This window comes from Meleagris gallopavo, chromosome 11 (assembly GCF_905368555.1).
Source record: "Meleagris gallopavo chromosome 11, MGAL_WU_HG_1.1, whole genome shotgun sequence".
Taxonomy (NCBI): domain Eukaryota; kingdom Metazoa; phylum Chordata; class Aves; order Galliformes; family Phasianidae; genus Meleagris; species Meleagris gallopavo.
In genome coordinates, this window is record NC_139414.1 from 9,624,768 (window position 1) to 9,638,296 (window position 13,529).

Sequence of the window (13,529 nt, forward strand, 5' to 3'; positions counted from 1 at the left end):
CTCTTAAATTGAAAAGAGAGAAGATGTTAGGAAGGAAACATGTACTGTCAAAAATTGTCTGGTGATAAACACGCAACAAAATGAGAAATGTGGGCATAGTGTACAAGTGCCTGTTGGTGTATATAAAGTGCATTTACAGCCCAGTTTTGGCAGAAGAGCTTTAGAAAACTTGAATTTAGTGTAGATACTTGTTATCTTTTGTAATGTGGGATTAATTGTAGTATTGAGATTGTGGGGAGGAAAAGCCTATCAAAATACTGTGCTAAAATGCAATAGTAATTCTAAAAGCAAACCATGCTATTGAATTGCTTCAGAGGTTCTGAATTTCAGGTTAGAGATTTGGACACACTGATTTTGGCTTCTCTGTTCTTATGCAAGTCTGACTGCCTAACACCTCCATCTTCCTCTAGTCAGTATCAGGAAAGATAATTGTTGATCCGTTGGTAAAATTATAATAGTGCCTATCTGCTTTTGAACATTCCTGAGATCTGCAGGAGGAAAGTGCTTTCACATAAAATGTGCTTACTTGTTGTATGGGATAGCTGGTTTCGCTGTGTGTGTTATGTCGGAAGCTCTGATACAGATCTGCAGATCAGCAGCTATCGTGCTGCTCTCAACGGGTAACAAAAATGGTCTTGAAATGCTCCATACGTGTCGGAGGAGTGATCACTTAGCTTTGGTAAAATGGCTGTCCTTGTCACGGTGCTAAGTTTGATTAACTCAAGCTCTAAATACTGTTCTTAGGAGCAGTAGACTGTTGTACTGCTCCATGCAGAGCTCTTGATTTGTGTGGGGCTTTTTTGTTGTGTTTTGTTTTTTTCTAAAAGGAAAAAAAGGTGTTTAAGCTATTCATAAGGTCCGCTTACCAAAACGTATTTAGGCCAGCTATTTCCATAAATACTAGTTGTGTTTTTGCTAGTTGTCCTTTTGCTTCTCATTCAGAAACTTTGCCTTGTAAGGCTGTTGGCATGCTTCTCAGTATCCTGTTTTTATTAGGTAAATCTATTTTTGCAATCGAATTTCTCTGCTTGATAAATATTTTCGTAATGTACCTGTGTTCCAATGCATGTAGTAACAGTTTGCAAAACACTTGGCAGGCATCCCAAAATAGTTATGTTTCCTTAAAAAAGAAACTTCACTTCCCCTCCCATGTGATGTACAGAGAGAGAAATACAGCCTTTGCCGCAGGGTTTGACAATAATGACATTTCAGTTTCATGACAAGACATGCGTATTTCCGAAGTGTGTGCACTGTCAGCCAGGGGTTTTCTTTTCCTTTTGGTACTGTTGGAGCAGAACTGTAGTTGAAACTATAGCTTCAACCCTTTGAAAAATTACAAAATCATCTTCTGGATCCCTACTCTGACTCTTGCCAAATTCACTGTACTGCTGGGCAAGAATCATAACCACGGACAGATGGTTTTCTGATGTTCCGTTTAGCAAATGGATGAATCCCAAATATGCTGAGGAGAGCATGGTACTGATTGAAGACTGTGCTGCTGTCTTGTTACAGTAGATGTGAAAGCCAGCACAAACAGCCAATGAAACGAGTAGCATTGTTGTTCAGGCAGTAGATGTTGGGAGCAAGGTTCTACCGCTAAAGATCATCCAAAGAAAAGTGCACATTATGATTTGGAGTTCTTGAGGCATTTTATTGAGAGCATACAATAGGCTTGCCCTTGCTGAGTTCCTGAGTTAATCCATTCCATGCCATCACTTTTGGAGTCTTCATTTTCTTTTTTAAAGTACATCGTAGTAACTGCCAAATGTCACCCTACCATCTCTGAAAAATGAAAGGAGGGAACTAACTTTAGATACTCCTTTCTTTCCCTTCCCTTACTGTTCTATCAATATATCAGGATTCTTTGTGATATAGTTGAAGGCTGCAATGGAATGAGGTTCTTAAAAGACAATCTAACTGGTCTGGATTTCACAATTGGATTTTAAACATTACTGGTTATGTCTACCATGCTATTCACCTTCCCTAAATACACCTGAATACTTGAGATTCTAAGGTCACTTTAGAACTTTTACCTGAAATTCTCTTAAATTTACTCTTAGTTTGTTCAAGGGTTAATCCCATGCTTAGGACAAAAAGGCTGAGAGGGGCTTTTGCTCTTATTACTTCCTTTTGCTGGAAGAATTGCTTTGTTTGAGATCTGTGGAGATTTGACAGTTCTACTCTTCTGTGGAGTTCTACAGTTGAGGGTGGTAATGCTTCTATTAATCAGCATATCCAAGATACTTGCACGATATGTGCTTCAGATGTTACTCCAATGTATATACTTCAAACAAACCTTAAACCTTAACTATAAAGTGTATCATTTTTCTAGTAAGTACTTCTAAAATAAAAGTTTTTAAAACTATTTGTGTTTCTGTCTTTTTCAGGGAAAAGTTCACCTTGAATTAAAACTGAATGAACTGATAACAGATAATGGATCTGTGTGCCAGCAACTAGTAGTACAGTAAGAAAATACATTAATCTTTAAATACACAGTTGTCTGTTACAGTATGATGTGATCTGTCCCTTTAAATACTGAATGTCTGCACATTCTGATAGCAGTAATGTTTGTTTTTCTCCGTATGGCTTTTCTTGGAGCTTACTGTACTGGAGATGGGTTTGTTCTCCTGCAAAAATTTTTCACACCTGCTTGTCTCTGTAGCTCCCAGTGTGCTCACTTCTACTGGGACTCAAACTTCTCACTAGCAAACTTAACATCCAGTATGTAAAGACATTACAGCATATCAAAGAGCTTCATATGAATAATACGTTTTTGGTGTATGTGATCTCAGAATGGCAGAGGTTACCAGACAAATTTTACCAGTACTAAATAAGAAGTGGGGAATGATACCCTTTAGGAAATACTGACTGCTCTATAGTAGTAGCTGTTACACTTACAGCTGTGTTTTATAATTCATTTATTTAAATTTATAATTCAAACTTTTGGAGTCTGAATATACGGTTTACAGACTTAATACAGAGAAGGCTGAAATCACACATGGTGGTCATTCAATTTTTTTGTTGTTATTAAGCAATATATTTAACAATAGATACAGATAAACTAATACAAATGCAGCTATACAAAAATACATTGTATTGATATTCATATTAAAAGTATGGTATAGGTATGTGGAAGAAATTAGCCTTCTCATTTTGGAAGAAGTCCAGCAGCCTTCAGTGTCGCTTGCTTCTGGGAAGCTGTTTAGTTGAGAAGTGCAGTGGAAACCAGTGGATTGCTCTGAGATCTTTATGTTCCATGAGTAGGGTTCAGGAGGACAAGCTAGAATTTAAATTTAAGAATGCAGTTTTGTATTCTGCTAGTACTTCAGAAAGAAATGAGACTTTTCTGCACTTCTATTAACAGCTTTTGGGATAGGCCATATGAGAAACAGGTACAGGCAGAAGGTTATAAAGGGATACTTAAAATAAAAACGCAAAAGGCAGTCTGGTTCTTTTTAGTCTTGCTTTCCAGCGTGATTTGTTAACTGATCTGATAACTCAGAGAGTAAGGTGGTTTTTTGTTTTTTGTTTTTTTTTTTTCTTCTTCTTTTCTTTTAAGTTTTCCTGTCTGAGAATTCAGTGTTAAATAATGTTTGTATTGCGAAACTGCGATAAGGGAGGAAATTGCGTGTGGTATTCTGTTTGTCTCAGAGCTTCATACTCAGATCAGTTCCGGGGGACAGGGGAAACCATTGCAATGTCCATTTTGCAACGAAGTTTTCATTGTGAAGTTTAATTCAGTTGGAGGAAGGCTTAGCAAAATTAACCTCTTGCTCTTCTGTTTCTTAGTTGATATTGAAGAGGGAAACTAGTTCTGTAACAGAACTAAGGCAGAGAAATTGGTAATGTTTGGTAGAATATTATAGGCTGATAATGCAGATAAGATCTGGAAACTTGTGGTACATCAATGTGTATTTATAACTTCAAGATAATTTTGAACGTGTTTCTCCTTGTGTGGTGGGTGGCAGCTCGTATCACTGGAAATCTTGCTGCTCCTATTTTTGTATCTTTCTTCCAGCATGAATTAGAACAGCTTTTTACTTGTGTGCCACTGACACCAAAAGCTAGCTGGATTTTTATAACTGATTTATTCCCAACCTTTCCTTTAGATGTCCAATTTGTTAATTAATTTGTACAGATCCATGCATTCTAAGGTAAATTACTTTTTAATTTTTAAATATTTTGACTTCTCAATATAATGAAAAAACTTTGCTTAAGAAAGTTACTGTTAAAAATTGCAGGTTTGAGTAGGAAGTGGGTTACTCACCGTACCCTCTCCTAGGATCTCTTTATGATGGAGATAAATGACAAAAAGGAAGCCAGGTTACTGTCATGATTGCTGTGCTCACCCACTTGTTGACATGTGGGAGAAAACTGCGTAAAACACTACAGAATTACATCAGCATTTTTGTTTCCATTCAAGGTTATGAGAAAATCAAGAGTTCCTTAAACCAAAAAAGCTCACTATTTTGTCAGACGTACTGATAGGCTTGAAATGATTGTACACAAACATATTCTGTACATGTGGGAGTATGAAAAATAAATATCTTATGAGATTTAAGTCTATAGGGATGGATTTGAGGATGTTTTTTGAAATGTTTTTTGTTTCAAGTGTGAAGAACTTACAGAAAATGCAGGTGAAATTCTTTAATAGAACATTTGAACTTTTAAGAAGTGTGTTTTATGAATTTCAGAGGATAGTTAGTGATACATTCACTTTTTGTCAGTCACCGGGCCCTGAGAAGTTGGTGTATTGTACTCCTGTAACAAAGCTGAAAAATAGCAAATAACAGAGCTTTAATTAGATTAAAAAAAAGTCACATGTGTATTTCTGTCCCTACTTTTTTTGGTCTGTCCAAATCTGTAACAAGTATTGGCCAAAGAGGAAAAAAAAAATAGTGGGAAGAGTAGTTCTTCAGGGTAAGTTATACTGTGTGCCTTTTAAAACCATGTTTTGCTTACTAAGAGGCCTTCAATTTGGTTGGTTAGTAACATAGGGAGGCCTTCAAACTTTCCCTGTTACATTTTCTTATAAAATAAGAGAACTCCAAATACCTGTGCTGACTTCTGTGCCTAGGTAGGTTCTTGTGCATTTCCATTATGTATTATTTCCTGAGAAGTCCAGTTCTGTGAAGATGGAAAATAATTAAGCCCATGTTAAGCTTTCTCTAAGGTCATGTTAAGCACAGACAACAAGAAGTTAATAAAGGGCTGTGGTTCTGATTATTATCTGGGGTTCCACTAATCACCCTTCTGTGGCTGAACCCAAGTGATTGGATTAGACCTGACTAGGAGGTGAATTGTCTTCCTTCTGTAGACATGTTTGTGGAAGGGTTTTTGCTGGTTTTCTGAATCATTTACATAATGTTTGGTTTAGACACTGTGAATGTGTCTCCAGTAGGAAGCAGTTTTTACAAGTTAAGTATAATGACAAGAGCTGCTGAAGTTGTTAACCTCTTACAGCTAATACAGGAAGGAGAAAAACTTGATTGCGTATAATAAAACTTCCCCCCCCCCCCAAAAAAAAAAAAAAACAACAACAACAAAAACAACCCAACAAAACAAAGAAAGCAGCCCTTAAAAACAGTGAGTTTGCTCAAGTAGACATAAAGCAGTCTTATGCAAGATTCACAAGTGTCTAACTTGGTATTATTTGACCTCAGGGGAAGAAAATACTTAGATACTGTGGCCAGTTTTCCGAGAGTAGGAAGCCAGCTGGGGCTTCCAGGTTGTGGAATTATTCTAGAAACAAGATATTTCAATACATGTTTCTCTGGATAAAGTGAAATTACAGATTGAAATTACATCAGTTAAGTTCTTACAAGTTAATCTGATGAAAGACTGCGTTAGGACTAATTATAGTGGGCTAAACTCTAAACTTCTGTATTTTTGTATTAACTGGAAACTTACTGTTAAAGTTCATGCAAACACCCACATAACATTTCTGAATTAGAAATTTGTTTTGTCTCTGTCTCTAGTTGTTTCCTTTTTGAATGTGTGAATGAGGAGGGGAACAAGATAACTCAGTAGATTAACTGCTGACTCAATGAGGGCTCTTTTTTCAAAACCGCAGTGGTGCGTATAGTAGCACGTGTCAAAAATACGTCTTTGCACCTCTCCTTTCTGGGAGCCTGTGGAAAAAAAAAGCAAAACAACCAAACAGCCAAGTTTGTGTGACCGCTGTTTGCATATTTGCTCCTGCTGAAACAAATGATACTTGGATGTGTTGGTTTTATTTTTTTTTTTTTTTTGCCAAATTTTGAGCAGTGTCAGTTGTTTGCCTTTTGTATGTTTAGCCTGACTTTTAACTCTGAAAGAAACAGTTTCATCTTTACAATGCTGATATAAATGAAAGGCAAAAGTAGCTTATTGTGACTGTATTGCTTTTTCTGGCATTTACATTTATAAATCAATTACACAGTATAGTATCTTAAATTGAAATGTCAGTTTATTACTATCCTGTTAATGTAATATCTGCTCTTTGTAGGGACCATAACAACATTTATGAAATGTACAAATCCTAATGGGTGTAGCTACTCAGCTTTTGCACTTGAAAGGCTTTGTTTGGCTTGAATGGCAGAGGTACAGAATTGCTCTGTCATTATTGAAGGGGTTTGTTGTGGGCTGGTTCTTTTCAAGGACTTATTTCAATCTTAAGAGCTGAGTCTATAGACATTTGTATCTAAAAGGCTCATATTTCCTGTATTAAAACTGCCCTTACCTACCAAACTACTGAAATAGGAAGCAAGGATTAATGTAAAGTGAAAGCTCTCTCCATGTACTGTGACTGATCAGTCACTTGTACCTGTTTCTTAGTCTTTACGTAATAACGTAGTAGCTTAAAAGACAAAATGAAAGGCCTTTTTTATTCCTGTCTACTTCATTAAGCTCAAAGGTTTTTTGCCTTTCAAATGGCAATAGCTGTTGTTAGCATAGATAGACAAAAGCATTTGTTAAAGCTAAATGTTTACCCCATGCTGGAAATAGCTTTATTAGGATTGTCAGAATAGGGGTATGTATTTGCTGTTGTTTTCTTACTCGATTGGTCAGAGGCTTCTTTTTTTTTGTCCTCAAGGGTGCAGTTCTAGCATGTTGGTATCTGGTGGTTGAGAGCATGTTGCTAGCATGAGATTTGCTCACTGCTAAACTTAGGGTGGGGGGGATTGCACATCTCTGTAAGCTTACTCTAACTGAATTGCTCCAAATATCTTTTAAAAAAAAAAAAAAAAAAAAAAGTTTGCTGTAGGCGTTGTTTAGGACCTTAAAAACATCTGCAATATTCAGCCCTTAGGGAGTAAGAAACCACTGTGGTACTGCTGAGTTGATGTAATGGCTTCCTACTGTAACAGCTACTTGCCTTTCACTGCCTTTGGAGCTTGAGAGATCTTTTGTGTGACTAGGTTAATTCAAGCTGCTAATCGGACTGAAAACTGGCTCAAAAGCTGAATAGTTTTCTGTAAGATTAGTAAACTAACTTAGCATTGGTGATTGGTGCAAGGCAGAAGCAAGAAAAGAAGCGGGATCCTCCATCTGTGTGCAGCCGGAATGACAGCTGTACTGTGAGTTGCAGTGCCTGCAGCAGCTCTGGGCACCCCAGGGGAAGGGATGGTCATGATGGGCTAGCTTACTGAGATTAGACTGAGAGTTGGAAGTAGAAGAGGTCATGTAAATTTGGAACAAATTTTGGGCTTGCTGGGTTAAAGGAAGAGAGGTTTGGGAGTGCTGTTAGTGGAACTGGGGTAGTAGTACTTTTTTTATTTTTTGTTTTTTAAAGGTATTGGAGCAAGGCAGGCTGTTTGAGCTGTAGCTTGCAGTCCAGCTGGGGCTTGGGCAGGAGGAGGAAAGGAAAGGCTGCAACTGCCTGCCTACACAGGGAGACTGATTGCAATATGAAATTAGCTTGAAGGGACAGTTCTGGATGATGAATCTGGAGATTCTAGTTCTATTGTGGGGTTGTGTAGTTGCCAGGAGAATGTTTTCCTGCTTGCTGGAAATCCAGGTGCAGGTCATACAGTGATCAGGAAAGGAGTTAGGAACTACTTAGGTTGTGAAACTTGCTTTCTGTAGCTGCTTGTGTCTGTTTGCTACAGAGTTTGAACACCAGGCTGCATGAAGAGAAATCTCATTGAAATACTTGAATTCTATCCACTCTGGCTTGATCCACCACCGATTTCCTCTGAGGGTCAGATGAGGCTGACTTACCATTCCTCACTTGCTCTAAACAAATACAGTATGCTTAGTCTTACAAAATGCCTAGTAGTTGGAAAGATCACGTTGTAGCTACTCCATCTCCATCAGCTACTTCAAACTACTGAAGTTTAGACAGTTTAATTTTGTCACCACTCTTCTATGTCATGTATGTGTTGGAGGAGGAATCAATTAATGCTTTTGAAACAACTGGATGTTTCAAGAAGCCCTTTAAATGGTGGGCTTGTAATCACTGTAGGGTTCATTGTGATTCAAAAATTACTGAAATGCTGAGGGCTGCGTGCTTATGAACTGGAGGAAAAATAACAAATGATTGTGTGGTGGCTCAGCACTAGATGTTCCCTGAAGTGGCCAAGACAAAGGGACTTTTCGGAGGAAAATAGCCACTGGTTTATAATAGTGCATGGTCCAAGAGGGTGGAGTTTTGAGGCAGCACCAGGATGTTAGTATCCATTTCTTTCCAGCTTGTGTTTGAGCTTAGAACTCTTGTTACTCTTCTGACATTGTTTTTCTATACAGAGGAGACAATTACTTAACAGCGTTTAACTACTGCAGCTTCCTTAAACTTTGTGCTTTGTGTTGTGTTACAAACTACTGTGTAACCCCAAACTCCACATTATAGAACTTAGAATATGTATTCCATTACTTACATGAATTTAGAGCGGTTTATTTTCTTTGTAAACTATGTAGATCTTGACTTTTTTCTCAAACTGGCTAATTACAACCAAAATTTGTTTTTATTATTGCTTTGCTGGAAAGTTTTTGCTCCAGGTTTGCAAACTGTTTTGGTTTACTTCTGTTGTTTCGACTGTTTATACCTAATACTCATATTTGGGCAGCATCTGAAGGTATACCACACTGGCTTGCAGCACAGCTCTGCTGCTAATCATGTTGCTTCTGTGGTGATTCAAAAAGGTTGCAAAGCTGATCCAGAAAGCATAACTTGATATTCATCCTGTCCTTTTGTATCAGAAGTGATGGACAGTGCACCTTTTTACCTCTTAATCATCGTGTTAGAAGCGTTAATGGAAGAAAACAGCCTATTTAAAAGGGCAGTTTACCCTTGATCATATGCTGTTGTGAAAAGTGTTTGGAAATTCTTCAAGTATAATTTCAAGGGTAAACTGTTTTTCCTCCTGTGGCTGGATAGTATGGATGAAACCAAGATGTGCTTCAACTATCACTCTATTAGTTTTGGATGCTAATGCTTGCAAACGTAGTTGCTGCTATCGTGGATGAGGCCAATAGATTTTGTGGGCCTTCATAAATCAAATTTAAAAACTAATGAAGTCTGCAGTTTCCCCTAACATGCGTGTATTCTTTTACTTGGAGTTTTGCCATGGATGTGTGATACTGGAGTGTTAGGTAGGTTGGTTGGTTTGTTTGTTTGTTGAAGAAATTCCAAGAATCTTGTCCACACAGAGCTCCTGAAGTCCGACTGTGTGCTTAAGTATTACTACCTTTTGTTATCACCCAGAAATCTGTAGTTACAACCTACTTTGAATTATATGCTGTAAAGTAGGACAGGACTTGAAAAATGTTTTTTTTAAAAAGGACTTCTTGCATTACATATATTTTTTTTTAACCCAAATAAATTGATCTGCACTTTCTGATTGCCTTTTTCTTTTAGCATAAAGGAGTGCCATGGGTTGCCTCTTATAAATGGACAGAACTGTGACCCTTATGCAACTGTCTCTCTTGTGGGTCCTTCCAGGTAATGTTTCATATAATAAGAAATTAATCTAAAATGGTGTGATCTTAAACTGAAAATAAAGCAATAGGTTTTAAACAAGAAGTGTTGAATAAGTTTGAAATGAGATGACTTGTTTCAGAAAAACCTTAATGCTTTCTGTGTAGGTCGTATTTTCACTGTTACTATATTCTTTTCTTCCCAATTGTGCTTCCAAGATCATAAAGATATTTGATCTCTGTGAATGACCAGTGCAAGCCAAGAACCTCTTGTCCCCCAGTTTCTTCATGCCTCTGGACCAGCTGGATCAGCTTCTTTATATCTGTACTGTACTTTCTATTAGTTTTAATCAAGCTCTTGAATATAGCTATTTGCCCACTCACCTTATGTTTCTTATTTTTCTTAATTTGTGAATTTCTTTGCAGCAAATACTTGGGAATTGGGAGAGAGCAAGAAAATAGAGGTTCTGGTGAAACCTATGTAGTGCCAGTGCTTTCTGGATGACACTTTCCAAGTATTCAGCTTATCTCCTATTTCTTAAATAAGTAATCCTGAATAGATGTTGGGGTTTTTCATTTATGAAAATCTCATATCACACATTCACTATCCACAACTTCCAATAACATTTAACATAAGCTAGCTCTAAGTTGTTTCTTTTCTGCTGCCTCAGGCCTAAATTCACCCATTCTTCACGGCGCAGGGGAGTTGTCACTGTGAGCACAGCATCAGACCTCAAATGTTAAGCTTGTGTGTGTTAAGTGCTTTTGAAGAAGCATCCCTGAGTAAGATCTAAGTGAATGAATGGGATTATGGGATGGTTTTTCCTTCTTGGTAAAGGATGTAAAAAAAAAAATAAAAATTTAGGTAGTATTTTTTTTTAATGTCAAATTTGTAAAGAGAACTAGTGAGATTCAGTCATTATACTTAAGAAGAATGTTGTTGAAAGTCAAAGAAAGTAAATTGACAATTGTTTCCTGCGCGAGTCCTGTGATACAGACTGAACTCACACAATATTTATCCTGTTGCTATGGGAATATATGTGCAAATCTGACAGAACTTGGAAAGTTAAGATTTTCCAATCTCATGCATGTGACTCACATGCCATGAGCAGAATATTTATATGGGTAGTGCCTCCTGAAAACAGTTGGCTGACTGGCTAGGAGACAATTTCTCCTCTTTGTTTGCTGTTTTTCTTCACCCATATTTTTTATTTGTTCCTTTTGCATACCAATTTTATACTATCATAGTCTGTTGCTAGCTAAATAAGACTTCATTCTTTTATAAGCATGTAAATTAAAAAATCTGTTTTAGTTATATAAACCAGGAGGAATTGGGGTTTTTGTTTTATTTGTCCTGACACTGCTTAGCATCCAGCATTAACAGAGGTTTCTTGCAATGAAAACATTCAGTGGGTTGGTATAAGCCTCTATCTGTAAAGAACCTGGCAGAACTCGGCAGTTGAACAAGACCAGGAAAACTGTGCTCACAACTTGCAGGCAGTGGTAAAGAAATTGTCTTCATATTTAAGTTTGAAATGCTTCAAGAATTGTTGGCACGTTGTACTTGATTCATGCAAGGTGTAGTTCTGAAATGGGACGTTTACTTGGGCTGAAGAGATACATGGCTAGGTGCTTGAATTTAACATCTCAGATTGTATGGTGAAGATATAATTAAATTAAGAATTTCTTCATTAACCAGTGAACTCTAAAATGACAAAAAAAAAAAAAACCTGTTTAAACTTAAATGCACAGGCTCTTCTTGACAAGAATATGTTTATAATTGTGTGCTTAAGTTGTTTCTGGTTTTAAAAAAAAATTTACCGCATTGGAACAGGAATGACCAAAAGAAGACGAAAGTGAAGAAGAAAACAAGCAATCCGCAGTTTAACGAAACATTTTTTTTTGAGGTAACTTTTTGTGTGGCATTCTGTTTGTCTGTTTTGTGCAATACTTCAAACAATTTGAAGGAACAGTGCGTAGCGGTATAGAAGCAGAAAGCTCTGTTCAAGCACATGAAGGAGCTTTTACTAGCCCCTCAGGTTGAATGAAATGCTTACGTTGCTTGGGACTGCCAGCCAGTAGCATTCTCCTTGTAATCACCCGTGAAGGTAACTTACTATCCCTAGTAATTTTATATAGCATTTGCTGCCAGCAGAGTTCTGTCAGAACTTAAGCCTGTCCTGTGGAATTCAACTTAGGCTCAATGCCCTTGAAAACCTTTGAAGAACAAAAAAAAAACAAAAAAAAACAAAAAAAACAACAAAACAACAACAACAAAAAAAATCTTATTTCCTTAATGAAATGATGTAGTGATTATTAAAAGAAAAAAGCATGTTTCATGATTTGATTAAAAGAACAAGTTAGTTTATTTAGAATTTGATTTTACCTCCTCTTGAGTTGCCCTACAGAAGCCAAATTTAAGTTCTTATTCGTAATGAAATACTATGTTTGCATGTAAGGATACAGTACTATTCATTTCACTGTTAAAAGTAATAGAACTTGTGCCTCAAGTTTAGTATAATTTACTGTGTTTATATAGATTCTAATCCTGCTGTATGCCTTCACTAGGAAATCCCTGCTTATGCATAGACTAGCACGTATTGTATGTGTTTTACTTGACCTGCCTAAGATACTGAGCATCTTTTCTTTAGAAGTAGGATACTTGGATAAAACTATGATCAAGAGGCACCCCTATAGTGTTGTCTTATGATTTCTTGGGGTTAAACTGAGAATGCCATCCGTCAGTCCAGAGAAGAGAACAAAAATAAGAGGATGGTGTAACTTGGGCAAGAAAATTGGGTTTATTTGTTGTTTTCTTAAACATTTCAGCTCACTTGAGTGCTTTCTTCTGGCTCATGATGAAGCCAATGAGCTTCTTGACAGTTTAATGTTATACTTCCTCCTTGTTTTTTTTCTAATAGATCAATACTGTAGTTCCCCTAGATCTCAGCTAGCCCTCATCAGACCCCAGAGTGAACTCTTTTTGTTCCATTATTTTCTGTTCAAAACCAACTTGTTTGGTGAACCGAACATTTTATTAAAAAGGAATTCGTTATTCTGTACCACTGTTAGATTCAAGTTTTGCTTGTTTATTTCTTTTTACTAATATAATACAATAGTAAATAGTATGTTAATAAGAAGATTTTACTTGCAGGTAACAAGGTCCAGCAGTTACACCAAAAAGTCCCAGTTCCAAGTGGAAGAAGAAGATATTGAGAAATTGGAAGTCAGGTAAGTTCAGTGGGTTATTACTACAATTAAATATTGTAATTTGAGATAATAAAAGCTATCTTACTGTGGAGTAGCTCTAGAGAATTGATGGTTAGATTTGCACTAAAAATCCTTCAACCATAGGAAATTATCTAAGTTTTGTAGTGTATTGATTACTGAAGATGACGGAGTTTGGATTATCAATCAGGACTTTGTCTGAGTTTTTGGTTGTTTGTTTTTTTTCTTATGTAATGATAGTGCATCTAGTGGCCTCAACTTCTTTTCTGTGTCTATGGGTAAAGAGGTATAAAGAGAACCTCCTGTTGATACTGGTTTGGGCAGAATACTGATCACAGAACTTGTACTGGACAATTAAAGCATACCTGATGTTCGCTTATGGTTTCAAGTGCAGTTAACTGTAT

General features: G+C 36.8%; 1 protein-coding gene and 1 long non-coding RNA gene across 3 annotated transcripts in view; one reads left to right on the forward strand and one right to left on the reverse strand.

Moving 5' to 3' along the window:
• Nucleotides 1-13,529, forward strand: part of RASA2 (RAS p21 protein activator 2) — a 45,122-nt gene that overhangs the window by 13,179 nt on the left and 18,414 nt on the right. For both annotated transcript variants that reach the window (XM_085233190.1, XM_085233191.1), the window contains exons 5-8: nucleotides 2,388-2,464; nucleotides 9,839-9,922; nucleotides 11,732-11,804; nucleotides 13,052-13,128. In XM_085233190.1, the coding sequence (XP_085089316.1) occupies nucleotides 2,388-2,464; nucleotides 9,839-9,922; nucleotides 11,732-11,804; nucleotides 13,052-13,128 (311 nt within the window). The remainder of the gene's footprint in view (nucleotides 1-2,387; nucleotides 2,465-9,838; nucleotides 9,923-11,731; nucleotides 11,805-13,051; nucleotides 13,129-13,529) is intronic.
• Nucleotides 2,902-13,529, reverse strand: part of LOC146543624 (uncharacterized) — a 36,537-nt gene continuing 25,909 nt past the window's right edge. Inside the window, exons 2-3 of the long non-coding RNA XR_014885567.1 lie at nucleotides 5,056-5,127; nucleotides 2,902-4,772 (exon numbers count right to left, since the gene is read on the reverse strand). This is a non-coding gene — a long non-coding RNA (uncharacterized LOC146543624). The remainder of the gene's footprint in view (nucleotides 4,773-5,055; nucleotides 5,128-13,529) is intronic.